Source organism: Ptychodera flava, chromosome 17, assembly GCF_041260155.1.
Source record: "Ptychodera flava strain L36383 chromosome 17, AS_Pfla_20210202, whole genome shotgun sequence".
In the NCBI taxonomy this organism is placed as follows: domain Eukaryota; kingdom Metazoa; phylum Hemichordata; class Enteropneusta; family Ptychoderidae; genus Ptychodera; species Ptychodera flava.
Window position 1 is genome coordinate 33205553 of NC_091944.1, and position 16252 is coordinate 33221804.

Consider the following 16252-nt stretch of genomic DNA (forward strand, 5'->3'; position numbering starts at 1 on the left):
TTACGACATTTTAAATTGTCTCGGGCAAGTGCCCAGATTGTTTACGTCCACTGATAAACACCCATTTTCCCGTCATAGTACCCTTCATTCACCAGACAAATTAGTTTTATTTAGGCAGGACACAAACATGACAACTAACAACTATGGCCACCGTGCCTTTTCAGTACTTATTTTATGGAATGAACTAGCTCCCTTTTAACGCTCACTAAACTGTACGATCAGTATTTTTAAACATAGTGTTAAGACATACCTTTTAAAAGATTATTGCAAAGTGTAACTTTGTTTTTAATTTTTGACAGACATTTTTATTGTTTATCTCTATCTTTTCAGAAATTAATTTTTAGCCTTGTAAAGAGCACTGAGACTCAGTGTAGTGGGCTTTTAAGAAATAAAATAATAATTCTCAAACTGTTATATTGTGATGGTCAAAAACTCATATAATTACATTGACAACTATTCAAAATCCAAAATGCTGTCTACATTTATTTTTGGGATAGTACTGTAAGTTTTTCATTTATTTCAGAGACTATAATGAAGAAATAAACAATATTTGTAAAATTTGGCTTTCATTTCGAGGTTTGTGCTTCCAAAGGCAAGCTACTTTTTTTTCATATACTGTACATGCACATCTTGTATCACGGACAGATACATGCACAGATATAATTTTCCCAAATTACTTCCAATTGATGTCACTTTGCAGCTGTTCATCAAAGTTCAGCTGGTCTGTGGAGATGACAATTCCCAATTAAAATTATATAATACTTGGCTACTTTGCGTAATCGAGGACAAAATTAAGTCCCCACATTTGGTGTGATTTTCAGTACCTTAGGCTAGAAATTACATCCTTTTTAGCTCACATTTGGTATACTAATGTGAGGTTATCGTATAAGCTTAAGTCTATGGTGTCCGTATGTATGTGTGTATGTATGTATGTGTATGTATAGTATGTTTGTCAACATCAAAAACTCGCGAACTGCTGCTTTTTTCAGCTTGGTATTTGGTATCTTGATGCATCCTGGGCTACAGATCGGGATTTTGTTCAAATGACAATTATATTGCCAAAATTATGCAAATGAGCTTTAAAAATGAGAAAATGGTAAAAAACTAGTAACTCGAGAGCCACAGTTTTGAATGCTTCGAAAATTGGTGTGCAAGTACCTTAGGTGGACCTCATACAGTTATATGTATATCTTGAAGATATCTTGAATTTGTTTGCTGAATTTTTGTTTGTTTTTCTCATTTTAAGTAAAAATCATTCTTCTCTGAAACCGCTGGCCCGATTGCTCTCAAATTTGAGTTGCATATTTGCAAGAATGTTACCCTTCTAATTTGTTGAAATTACAACAGAATTGGCAAAATTACCGTTTTTGGCAATTTAACTAAAAAAATACCGTGGTTAAATAAGATTAGGGGTGAAGATTACAGACACTACTTGTGTGACGGCTGTGGTGTTGACTTAATCAATTAATCTGCTGATACAGCTGATTAGCTAATTAGCAATGTTTGCAAAGCAAATACAATGGTGTATACATAGATTTGAGAGGAGATAATGATGTGTGGGTAATATAGAAAGAAGTCAGACAGTGTTGAGTCGAAATCTTTATTTGACATACCAAAGTTACCAAAGTTGATTAAATTACTTGTAGTAATAAAGAAAGCGGTATGATAGTTTGGAGTTGAATACTTTGAAATATCACTAATAAAAGTAAATAAAGTAAACCGTTGCACAAAAACCCATCCCCTCCGGCCCCTCCCCAACCCCAGGGGACTTATACTGCTGTACCCTGTGTAGGAACCAACACAGTTAATTAACATGTTGGCCTTATTTACCGGCAGTACCACTATTGCGAGTAGTGGTACTGTAGTCATATGTTGAATATGTTGCATTAGCTGTTCAGTCAATCATCTCAATCTTTTTGTCAATATACTGTTGTCTCTTTCACTCACACACACATACATTCCATATATATATATATATATATATATATATATATATATATATATATATATATATATATATATATATATATATATATATATATATATTTATATATAATAACACAAAATTACTTCAAGTACAAAGTAATGGTATCTCTTACTTAAGTTTCATGCATCCTGCAATCATCAGACAGATGAAGTGAAAGTAATACTAGCTCAATACTCTTATATATGTATGATCGGGACGTACCATTCTATTTATAGGTGGTGTTAAAATTTGATAGATAATATTTGTTTTGGTGGCGACATTTTGAAACCAACTCCGAGCGTTTGTTTAACAGCGTAGATTTGTCAGCATTGATAATTTAACTGTACATTTAATTTCGGAAAACATTTTGTAACTTTGATAATTTACATATTGCATTGATAATTTACAGGTTTTTCTGATATACAAAGATTACATCGCTTGCTTATGTTAGAGTAACTTGATGCTTTGTCAATAATTGACCACGAAATGTCAAAGACCTGGTTCCTTTGTTTCAAGGTCCAGATGTACTTGGACAGCTCAGTTGAGTGTTGATATCTTTCGTTACGGAACGATTGCATGTGATTAGCGAAGCGCGTCTTGAAGGTGTTATCAGGGGATCCGATGTAGACCCTCTCCGTGTTGTCCCCCGTTGATACCGTAGCCTTGTAAACCACACTGTTTACTTGACAGTTACCCTTCAGGCCTTTGACATTTCGTGGAAGAAGAGCATTCGAAGCATTTTACATCAATAACAATTGTCTGATCTGATCTACTTGACCAGTGAGGTTGTTTTGTAAATCCTTCAACGTCTCCCCGCAACAAGTGATTCAACTCTTTTGGGAGTTCCTTTCATTTAGTCAACCGACACTCTGTACATATCCAATTGACATACTTCTAAAATGTGTAAAATCGTTGTGTGACTACACAACTCTTTCCGCCATATATAGCAGTACATCTGAGCTACTATCACATCATTGACTTTCCACCGCTGGGTCGCTGGTACTCTCTGTTTGGAGGTCAGCCTGAAATTGTCGTTTCAAGGAGGCAAAAAACATTGGATCTGTGTGGCAGGAGTAAAACAGATCAGTGAAATTCACGTTGCAATTCCATCAATCGTTGATAAATTTCCGTTAGCTAAATCGCAGGAACTTCGAACATATGGAAATTGCTATGTACACAGACGGACTTGTACCTTTTCTTTGTATGAACTTCAAATACTGATTCATCTGGCAACAAATGAAGAACGAGACTGAACCTGATTTTTTGCTCACGTGTTCACACACGTGAGCATATGGTTTAGCAATGTCTGTGTGTGTGTGTGTCTGTGTGTCTGTATCCCCATTATCTCAAAAACGGCTGAACGTATTTCAGTCAAATTTGGTAGACATCTTCAGAATTCAAATGGCTAGAACTGAAAAGGTTTTGGTGGGCGTGGCTTGCATATTAATGAAGTTATCACAGTTTTAATTTTTCTGATACATGGTAGTCTATGGGAAGCCGGTATCTGTGGTTTGAGGGCGCTATCCCCACGTTACACTCTGGCTAGACGATGCTGAAATTAGACTCGGTTTCGGATTCGGTTTCGGATTCTAGAGACTGAAAGAAATTTTATATTTTCAGCCAATTGTTACACTGTGGAATACTGGATTTTCCTTACTTTCCCTGGACCCTTTTTTCAGCTAAAATAATATCTAATCACACTAAACAAAGTGAAAATAAGTATATAGGGATAACTTAGCAATACAATTTTTTTGACAAAATGTCATGTGACCTCGATGACCTTTGACCTTAAATATGAGTATACGTCCATAACTCAGTAACCACAAGTGCTACACCCTTCATATTTGGTATGATGGGAGACCTTATGACATCACATCCTGTACCTCATTAATTATGCGCATATCTAATTCTGAGCCAGCCAATAGAGCTAGAGGTCTGATTTTTGGTATATAGGGATAACTTAGCAATACCATTTTTTTGACAAAATGTCATGTGACCTTGATGACCTTTGACCTCAAATATACATATATGGCCATAACTAAGTAACCACAAGTGCTACACCCTTCTTATTTGGTATGATGGGAGACCTTATGACATCACATCCTGTACCTCATTAATTATGTGCATATCTAATTCTGAGCCAGCAAATAGAGCTAGAGGTCTGATTTTTGGTATATAGGGATAACTTAGCAATACAATTTTTTTGACAAAATGTCATGTGACCCAATGACCTTGACCTCAAATATACATATATGGCCATAACTAAGTAACCCCAAGTGCTACACCCTTCATATTTGGTATGATGGGAGACCTTATGACACCACATCCTGTACCTCATTAATTATGCGCATATCTAATTCTGAGCCAGCCAATAGAGCTAGAGGTCTGATTTTTGGTATATAGGATAATTCTTAGCAATACAATTTTTTTGACAAAATGTCATGTGACCCCGATGACCTTTGACCTCAAATATACATATATGGCCATAACTAAGTAACCACAAGTGCTACACCCTTCATATTTGGTATGATGGGAGACCTTATGACATCACATCCTGTACCTAATTAATTATGCACATATCTAATTCTGATCCAGCCAATAGAGCTAGAGGTCTGATTTTTGGTATATAGGGATAACTTAGCAACACAATTTACTTGATTTTAGTCATGGAAACTTGCTATATACATCAAAGATACTGTGATATAACATTATTGAAAGTCAAAAGACATTTTTACTTCAGCCAATTCCTAATTTGCATATTAAATGAATTTTCATACTTAGGGATATTCATCTGAATTGACTTGATCAAAATTGATGTAACTTGCTATGTACATTTCAGACACTGTAATACAATATTATTGAAAGTCATTAATCATTTTCTCTTCAGCAAATTCCTAATTTGCATGTTTAATGAACTTTCCTAATTAGAGATATATATCTGAATTGACTTGACCAAAGTTGACAAAACTTGCTACATATATTGCAGATACCATGATACAACATTATTGACAATCATTTAGCATTTTTACTTAAGTCAATTCCTAATTTACATATTTAATGAACTTTGCTTATTAGGGATATATATTGGGATTTACTTGATCAAAGTTGGCAAAACATGACAACATTGATGATTATACCTGGTTAAAACAATATCGAAAGACATTTCACATTTTTCATGTCAGCTAATTTACAATTTGCATATCTAATGAGCTTTCACAGCTCGGCATATATGGCTTGAAGGACTTGGCCAATGGTAATTACACTTGCTATATAAAATGGTGATACAATGACAGCAGTCAAAGAACTTTAATATTTTTATTTCAGCTAATTACATATTTGTATACTTCATGACCTTTGAGAATTAATTAGCGGTGATTATTGTTCATTATGTTGATCATAATACTTTCAATGAAGTTGCAAACATGTGGCAAAGGTTCAGATTTACACATAATTGTATGAAACACGTGAGCATTTTCAGTTCATATCTGGTAAGTTTGTTGCAAAGGTCATGAGGTCAGCTGCTGAAGTTACCAGAGTGCTATGCCTGAATAGTATCTAGTTCACGGGTTTTATTACTCTCAAGATACCCTACTGAATGAAAATTGTCCCTTGAAGGTCATCTGAGGTCACGAAGAGCAGTCAGTTTGTTTCCACTTGCGTTTAAAGAGAGTTGTTTACCAGAGCTGTTTTGCAATCCGTTAAAGGGAAGCGGTCGTCGAAACTACGCAAGTGCGACTCTCTTGTTTACAAACAATGTATTTTATGCACTATATATAGAAGCATCATGTCAACATAGCTGCAACATTTAAATTTTACGATGTGCATTATCACAAACATTTTTTAACTTTCATCAATCGCCAACGTACCTTGGATACAGTGTTTACATCGGTCGTAGGTGTCCGGTCGTAGGGGTCCCACGCGACCTTTGAGCGCAGTTCTGACGACTGCCTCCCTTTAAATGTTTCATCATTTCGACCAAATGACCTGGCTTTGTGAAAACTGTGATGCATAATGTAATTGTTGTAGATCAAAAGTGAGAAAGCAGCATTACAATAACGAATCGAAGGAAAGAAGTGGATTAGCTGTCGTTTGCAGTCTCATGTTCTATTGCCAAAAAAACCCACAATTTAGTTCCCTCGAGCTTATCATATTAGCTTTCGGTCTGCCTCTTTAGGGTCTCCTGAAAGAGACCATCTTTAGCTGACGTAGTCATGATTACTGTTGGGAGCAATATATTTTCCTCATCTTGGTGTCTCTCTGTAAATTGGTTCATTGGAGAGAAGCGAAAACAAAGAGAAAATAGTCATAGCGTATAATTAAGACAATTGTAGCGTAAAATTAAGACTTATATTGGAAATAAAAATATTCTCTTGGGAAACTCGATATAAAAGAACCTTTAATGACAAAAATTAAGAATGTTTTATGATATATTACATATACATCTTCGTATATCAAGCGAATCACCGTGGGCATTTGGCGTAAGCTTGGTCATCATCCTGTTTTTTTTTCTATCACTTCATATCAGAGCTGTTTTGAAATAAAACCAAAGTACTTTCTCGTCCTAATGCGTTATAGGTCAAATGGCTGTTTTGACGGCCTTATGAATAGCGTTCAAATAAAAAATTAAATACAAACTTTGGTACTATAATTTCTTAATCTACTTCTTAGAATCGAAAGGATGATCCTAAGGTGGGAGGTGATATCTTACATGAACAGCCCGCTTTAAGGGTCAAATGATGTCATGTAGCCCGTCATTGCAGAACTGGAACGCCATACACCGATCACCTCATTTATAGCCGAGGCAGTACCGGGACAGTAGAACGTCTGTGAAACGTAGATATGATTGGAAGACGAGAAACAATGATTATCATTGCACTGACCGCAGGTGGGTTATCTCCGCCTCTGTACAACGCAGTTTCGTTCACATATTTGTCAGTTATCTTGCATTCCTTCACATACGTATTACTGACATGATCTGCTTTGTCAGTGTGAATAATTTTATTCAGCATGTTGATTTATAAAGCGGTATTTTCCGAAACAATACCGAAGTGATACCATCAGTGTCCCAGTACTGCCTCGACCATAGTCAGCATTGCGTGCTTGTTTCCCTGTTTCCCGGGGATAATCGCAGTATTAAAGAAATATTATTACACAACTGTCAAATCTGTCGGTTATCCGAGGACAAGACATGTCCTACAACTGTGCATTAGTACAAGTGATGGTTTTGAAATGTATGATTTGTACATAAATACATTCTTCTGGTAATTTTTATCACCTGTGTCAATGCTATCTTTGGAGAAGAAGCAGCGAACATAGGGTACATACGCAGGTCATCAACGGATTCCCGTTAATGATGCATAGTACCAGGTCGCTTGGCAATCGCTGTTAATAGGAAAAACGAAATTTTCCGGTTACATACTCAGCGTAAATGTCCTTTGTTTCTAGTGTTATGTATGGTACAGGCAGATGAAGAGAAAGAACTCTTGGAATTGCTACTGACGGAATATAATCGCCTATCTCGTCCCGTTGACAACAGATCGGATGTGGTAGAGGTATATTTAGAGTTTGCGATAGTTAAAGTTGCCGACATTGTAAGTATGTCTTGGCTTGTATCATGAAAATATGCGTAGCTCGACATTCTGTCAAAATGTCAGTTCTTCGATTCAGTTCTAAGTGTGTTTTTCATGACAGACTACACAGAAAATGACTGCCAATGATTATTGAAATAGTTGAATGTTGCCTGCAACACTTAATCGACTGTGTCATCATATATGTACGCTTATCGTACATACAGTTGAAAGGCAGTGTTCTGTAAGCAATTCATGAAAAGAAAGTCACTCCTCTCCTCCACAGCGCGATCTGAAAGTGTCCTGCAGATAATTAGTCCCCTGATCATCATGTCCTCATTGAGGTAATTATGTACACATGGTTAATTACAGGAAGAAAAGAACAAGTACGCGAAAATACCAGTATTTTAAAGCAGGTGAGTTAGGAGTAACGAGAGTTAAAATATACATGTAATACTTTTAAAGTAATATGCGCCTCCAAAGTGAAAGACTTTTGCTCAAACTTTCCTCAATGAGACTTTCGACCGTTCTCTTACCAAAGCAAGAATAAAACTCGGGGTTCACCGTGCAAATTTTGGTACTAGAGAGACAAATTATCTAAGATTTCTGGTATTTGAAATCCAAAATGGCCGCTCTCCTCTGTGTTAACTCTGTTGGGAAAAATAGATATTTTCGATTTTCGAAAAACTAAGACGATGAAAACTTTTCTGTCATCAAGAGCTTTAAAATGAACCCCCACAAGTACTGGGTATAAGAAGAGAACTGATAAAATTTGAAAGCCCGAGGCGCGTTTTACCTTAAAATCTTGAATGAAGACGGGAGTTATAGACAGACGACAAAAGGTATCCACAAGTTCCAACATTTAAAGGGAGTGTTTCTGAACTGCTCTCAAAGGTCGCTTGGGGACCCATACGACCAATGTAATCACTGTATCCAAGCAGACCCTCGAGGGTCTATGATCCACGGTAAAAGTTGCAACATTTTTTCCGAAATGTACAGTTAAAACTTTAAGTGTTGTAGCTATGTCGACATGGTGCATCTAGAAATCGTCCATTAAATAAATTGTTGAATACAAGAAAGTCGCACAGGCGCAGTTCCAACCACCTCGTCCTTATCTGCTGATAATGAGGGCAGGGAGTACCGATATACTCTCCAACTGGTAACACAGATCTGAAGTAAACAATCGGGCTGGCAAGAACGTCATCGAATAACTATAGGGGAGGGGGAATCCTGCATGCACGTTTGTCATATTTCTGGTACTGTCACATCTCAAGAGCAGAATAGTTCTCGTGGAATGAACAGTCGTCCGGGTTTTTTTTTGGTCAGAGAATATAGCTGTATAAACGAAAAGACTAATTATAACGAAAGACACGTTTTAAAAATCGACGGTTGTTTGTCATGCCGAGTTGATCAGTTTAACAGTAGTAATTTAAATGTTTTAATTTGCAGACATGGATTGACAAACGATTGAGTTGGAACCCGTCGAGTCACGATGATATTACAAAGATATTGGTACCATCCGATTTGGTATGGTTTCTAGGGTCTTTCTCAGAAACGAGTAGGTACCATAATATTTGAATCAATTGTACAGAAAGTAAAATAAGCGGGAAAATTACTAAAATTCTTTTATCTCGCATCCTCTATGAGTGCGTTAACTTCACTTTAAATGGTGGCAGCTTCGCAAGAGGACAAACCTAAAGTGAAATAGTGACAAAGGTGTACAGTTTACCGTTTGTTTCAACATGTTTATCGTTGATATTTTAAATGGCGTGAACCAACGTTATCATTACAGGCATGTCGCACTGTCTACGCTTGCATATTTGTTGTCTGATCGGATAGAAATATTATTTACCCATGCATACAGAAGTAAGACGTTCTCAAAGTTAGGCCTAATTTCTTCTTCCAGTGAAATGCTGATACCGTTCATTTCATAAAGACAACACAACTGAACTGGGACAGAGCTGTGAAAATTATAAATCAGCGACAATAAGTGTTTGTTCCCCTATGGCGTGACTGTATTCCTTGTTGGTTATGTGGATAATGTGAAAATGGCACTTCGACTGATGTTTGGCTTTCAATATATAGGAAACATTCAACGCAACAAACTCTAAACATCGACTCTGATATGAACTTTTGAGATGAGATCCTTTTTTAAACGGGACCTTATATACCACCAAATGTCTACAGGGGTCTACACAGTGTCGAAGAAACAGAATGTATGTCAAAAATATGGAAACATATCTTGGCAACGTGTAAATTATTTCTCTAAAGATTATAAACGTCCGTCAAAGTGCAAAGTCATGTGTAACTCTTTGAGATGCATGGGCTTAAACATGGTTTTTAAAATGTTAATTATTATACGTGATAATTGACTTAAAAAGCGGTTTTTGGATATATATATATATATATATATATATATATATATATATATATATATATATATATATATATATATATATATATATATATATATATATATGTGTGTATATATATATACACAACTGAGTTGATCAGGATAATCTAAAATATTACATTTCCACTACAAATTTGTTTCGTATAGGCTGCAGAGCCGCCTACACTCATCGGGTGGCTGTGATCGACTGAAACTTTAGGCGGGAAACGATTTCTTTTGTTTTGTTTTTGTTGGCACCTGTTTGTTGCAAAAGGTTGAATAATTAGTGACTGCACAAGAGAAATTTTCTCCTGTGTCTGCAGGCCCAGTACAACCAACTTTTACAGAACAACATAACAAAATCATACAAGAAAGCCCCGAAAAATACAAAACCTAAGATAGTGAAAGAGGAAAAAAAGATTGCACCCAGTACAACCAACTTTTACAGAACAACTTAACAAAATCATACAAGAAAGCCCCGAAAAATACAAAACCTAAGATAGTGAAAGAGGAAAAAAAGATTGCACCCAGTACAACCAACTTTTGCAGAACAACATAACAAAATCATACAAGAAAGCCCCGAAAAATACAAAACCTAAGATAGTGAAAGAGGAAAAAAAGATTGCATCGACCTGCAGACACAGGAGAAAATTTCTCTTGTGCAGTCACTAATTATTCAACCTTTTGCAACAAACAGGTGCCAACAAAAACAAAACAAAAGAAATCGTTTCCCGCCCAAAAGTTTCAGTCGATCACAGCCACCCGATGAGTGTAGGCGGCTCTGCAGCCTATACGAAACAAATTTGTAGTGGAAATGTAATATTTTAGATTATCCTGATCAACTCAGTTGTGTATTTAGCTCTACTCTAGTATTGAGCACTCTACTCCAGCTGATCTTGAACTAAACAAGTGTATATATATATATATATATATAATATATATATATATATATATATATATATATATATATATATAATCGCAATCATACCAATCCATAATCCGATGACAGTAGGTCAGAATTCGTGAGACAATAGTTGTAAACATAGACACAAAACAGCACAGAACAGACAGTAAATAGACGGTACACAAACAAAGTCATATTCATGAAAGAAAGATATATGGACCTCTGGCCAGAAGACCAAGAAGTGATGTCAGGTGTTTCGAAAATAGTAAGCGCATCCTGCCCCACATGTGGCACCCGCCATATATCAATCTATAAGCCAGATAGGTAGTGGTCACTAACTAAGGCCCAATGTCACCGATGCCATCAGTGATCATTTGTCGAAGAGAGATATTGTATTTATCTACCAGCTTGCGATACCTGCCAAAAAAGCGTTGAATGTAGAGACAAGTCTTGCTCTGGTGTAACCTTGATTTAATAGTTTGTAAGAGAGATGGCCATGTCTCTCTACAAAATCACCATATGAACTGCATGCTCTAGCATATCGAATAAGCTGGGAAATGTATACCCCATAAGCTGGTGAGAGTGGAATATTACTTATGAGGTGTGGAAAATTGATGATACTAAAGTTAAAATCATCTCTCTTGTCATATAGCCTAGTAGAAAGGTGACCATTAGAGTCAAATTCAAGTAAAATGTCCAGATATGAAGCAGAAAAGGCCGTTTCTGTAGTTTCTTTAATCTCTTTATCCTGGAGGATAAATCATAGCGAGATATTTACTGAATTCAGAGTTATTCATAGAAATAACATCGTCTATGTATCTATATGTTAGATTGAAAGTTCGAGCTACAGATATATATATATATATATATATATATATATATATATAATATATATATATATATATATATATATATATATATATATATATATATATGGGACTCACGATCACAGGATGGTGAGTTCGAGCCCGGCATGGCCATGGTGTTGTGTCCTTAAGCAAGGCACTTTATTCCTCATTGCTTCTCCCCACCCAGGAGTGATGGGCACCTGGTAGGACAGTGGTTGTAATGTGTGTGTTTAGCTCTGCTGCTAAACTGCACATGTGAGCTGTAGTTTGCTCAGCGAGTTGAAATGGTATCATATTAGGTCCAGTGACCAGGGGTAATAATAACTGTAAAGCCCCTTGAGCACATGTACTTGTGGATATGTGCGCTATATAAGAATCCAATATTATTAATATTATATATATATATATATATATATATATATATATATATATATATATATATATATATATATATATATATGTATATATTGTATATATGTATATATATCTCTTGATGATTTTAGAATAATCTCTTGATGATTTTAGAATGAAGGAGGCTTACAAAGCAATTTTAATGTGAATTTTTGTCAAATATAATAAATTCAGCATAACGTCACCTGCCAACGGAAAATTGACGCATGCATTGAAAAATGCTTGTCCAATCCACAACCTGTTCTATCCTACTGCTTTCGATTACAGAACTCGGCTATAGAACAATATTGTCGCGTTGGATTTTATTAATATTTAAATTTCAAGAATTAAACTTCAAAATACCATTTCCCCTTGGAAACACATTTGTGTGAATCGCAGGGCTTCTTCAACCGTCTGAAAATAATTAAAATTATCAGGAAAGTTCCCTAATTAGTCAGGTTTACCGACCCTCAGCCTCAATGCTTGTTCATGATAACGTACTATAAGTACACCTAGAAAATGAGCATTCAATACTTACTCAAGGAAACTTCAAATTATATCCTTCACAATCAAGACTGAGAATTCACAGAGGACTCCGCAAATTTCCGGAAGTAAAATACACTTCACCTTAACCTGTAGATCGAAATTTCAAATGCAAAATGGCGGTTATTCGCTTTGTTACAAGTAATTCTGTAGGAAAAAAATTCAACTTTCAGAGCATAATACATTGACATATAAATTTTCTTGATAATAAAAAATGTTCTAATTAAACTGTAAACTTGTGAAGAACAGGAGGTTATGAGAAAGTAACTTAATAGCTGTGAAAGTAACAATGTGATTGACATTTGTCCAACAGGTTTGACGGCGCGGTGACCCCTCCCCCTCCTCCGTTATATCACGTATTTTCGAATGGAACCGTCATATCCATATCCATCTCGCAGTTTGACAGTGATTGCTACCTTGACATGCAGTACTTTCCTTGGGATCGTCAAACATGTTACCTACGATTCGCATCGAATGAGTACTACAATGACGAAGTGCGCCTGAACGTCCAGGAAAACTTGACTGTGAAAGAGGTGGTACAATACAGAAACTACGAATGGAAAATAACTGGTATATCTAGTGAGGTTAAAGTTCATAAAAACAATGTCGATTTGGCTTTCGAATCTTTGGCTATTTATGGATTGGAAATGGAAAGAGTCCCTCTTTATTATTTGATGAATATTGTCTTTCCGAGTAACATGATGTTTCTACTGTCGTTCTGTGTGTTCTGGCTTCCCCCTGATTGTGGTGAACGGTTGAGTTTTGCGGTTTCCCTTCTGGTCGCTCTAAGTGTCTTTCAACTACTCGTTGGGGAAACCCTTCCAACAAATTCCAATAGCGGTTCTCTGTTGGGTATGATACTGTTGTTTGACATGGGTATGGTAGCGTCAACTGTAGTTATGACGACCATCTTGTTAAATATTCAACGAAATGGAGCATCGAAAATATTCCCGAGCCCATGGATTCGGAGAATCTTCTTATGTAAGAGTAGTTCATCCTGGGAACGGTACAGACGGAGTTCGACCAGTAAGGACATCGAACTTGTAAACGTCGCTACATCCAGCCGAGGTTATGAGAACAGTATTGCATTAGCTGTAGATGACAAATATCACGTGGGCAAGGGGGAACTGTTCAACGATGGAAATGGTCACGTTTCAGCTCCAACGGAGCATCCCAATGGTTTTGAGGGGTCAAAGGATGACGCTTCTCGTCAAGTAAGTACAACCTATGAATCGAATATACCTTCTGCTTATAATAGTAACTAGGTATGTTATCGTCGATTTCCACGCCATGTATGACGTCTGTTGATGATGATACCACAGAGAGATTGAAATGAAAACAATGCCTTGGATGATGCGTAAGCTTATTGAAAACGAGAATTCCACGAACAGAAGGAAATATATAGAGTATGCATCCAATTATCGGTAAAATGTTAAGAATTGGCAGGTACGATGCTATCACAGATAACATACATTATATTACCATGCCCTGTCCGTCAAGTCCTGTTATTAAGGTGAAGTACTACGAATTACGTCAAAATTAAGTTGTGGTGTCATTTTCTTGAAACTTTGCACAAATATTCTTGGAAGTTGTGCAAGTGCAAAAATAAAATAAAAAATGGGGGTCACCATGCTCGTTTCCATGGAAACGGATGTTAAAATGGCGTCGTTAGAAATAATAAAAATGATATAATTCACTTAAACTAAAGAAAGCAATTTAAAAAGCTTAGCAAATGAGTTAATTTTATAAATACCAAGACTTGAGATCCATATCTATCGAATGTATAGTTTTCATGATGTTTGTAAAGATATTTTTACATAAGTATCGATTACAAAATGACGATATCGAAATTATATCACTACATATTTTTCGAACTTTCTTCCTGTCGCTTTGAATGGTGTCATTTTGACCAAACTTGGCGAATAAAATCCTGACATAATACCATTTAGTTTACACTTTTAATAAAAGGGTGTCACCACGCTACTTTTTACAATATCTCCAGGTGAATGGGTAATATGCGCCATGTAAATGGGAGGGAAATGTTAATTTTTCGCTCATATTGAATAAAAACCAGCTTCCTAGGGGGTCAAAATATGACAAGGTTATAGGTCACATGTATTTTAAGAGACTTGGTCAGAACATTTTAGGTAAAAGCGCAATTTCAACAATGACAGGTGATGTTAAATACATGCGCTACAAAGTAACCCATTTGCGACAGACTGGAGTTAAATCTGCGCAGAAACGTTCTAAAGCGAGTGCGCGTCCGAATTCGTCGCCCTTTACCTTAACATTGCAACGTAATATTTCAACTGCAAGTCGTGCATGACATGCGCAGTTTGGAAAACTATTTCATTCTACAGCAAAGAATGAATCATCATGCGACAAAATGGTCTCCGATGTAGGCGTCGATTAAAAATATTTTTGCTTTGACTTTCTCTTCTGAAAAGTATCTCACTGTATCCTCGGGATACATGCAGGATGCGTTAGACAAGAACGATTTGATATATATTAGGAAAAAGTGAACAAAACAGTCATATTCATAGAATTAGCTTTGCAGTGCCAAATAACCAAGGCAAGGAAGTCACGTCGGCTCCCAAGGCCACATCTCTATTTCAAAGAGGCAACGTCCTTTTTTAATGTGCCGTCAGATGTCTTCTTTATTGTCGAGAACGTATTAATCAATATATCAGTTGAAAATATTTATAACGAGTCAAAATCAGTGAGCAACAAGTTATTTTCAAGGGCGCGAAACAGTTTACATTATAGGGTTTTGCGAACAATGCTTTAAGCTGTACATAGTGGCTGCTTGTTTTATATTACATTGCAGGAAATTACAAAGTCAAATAGCCGATGCTGTTCCCTCCATATATTTTCAGTCTATACTGAGATACACACAACAAATTGCTGATGTTTAGATATATAGAGCGCAATACATAACCAAATGAAAGTTCTCGAACGTAACCTGGAGCTTGACCATTTAGACTGAGTTTTGCAAGTTGATACATCGACAGACTATTTGCATAGAAACACTATCAACGCACGGTCATCATCTACGATCAGTCTACCAACTTAGGAGTTGATGTAGCCTGACAGAATCACACTAAAACGGCTCTTCGAAGTTACAGAATATTTCGCATTTATCGTGGCCATATAGAGTGAATAAACAGCCATGTGAGACAATTACACGAGGCGATAATCATACTTCATGTCGTTCTTCTTGATAGGTTACAGATTGCCAAGAAGAATGGGACCGACTTGTGAAGACGTTGGATCGAATTCTGTTCATCATCTATTCAGCCGTGTCTGTAGCAATCCTTGTCTGGTTACTGCTGTCCCCTGCCTTCGAGCGTTACTGGTGAACGTCTTCAGATCTAATGTGGAATTGCGGACATCACTTTAATGATGTTTGTTTTGTGCACTGTAAAGTAGTTAAAATGATATGGATTATATCTGAACGATCAAACAGTAAAAACAAAGAAAATATATTTCATATGAATCTAAGTTTTAGTTACGCACATTGTCAAGTACGTACATTATTGATTCTAGTAGAAATATATATCTAACAATTTTATTCAGTGCATCGTTTAAGGTAACAAATGCAGTTGTATGTACCATCCATGCTTTTACTTACCATTATTTTCA

At 36.2% G+C, this 16252-nt stretch overlaps 1 protein-coding gene across 1 annotated transcript in view; it reads left to right on the top strand.

The window, feature by feature from the left end:
• The window catches only part of LOC139116546 (neuronal acetylcholine receptor subunit alpha-2-like), an 87634-nt gene extending 71642 nt beyond the window's left edge, over positions 1-15992 (top strand). Inside the window, exons 6-7 of the mRNA XM_070679147.1 lie at positions 12924-13824; positions 15835-15992. Of these exons, the coding sequence (XP_070535248.1) occupies positions 12924-13824; positions 15835-15969 (1036 nt within the window). The 3' untranslated portion in view covers positions 15970-15992. The remainder of the gene's footprint in view (positions 1-12923; positions 13825-15834) is intronic.
• Positions 15993-16252: the final 260 nt, after the last annotated feature.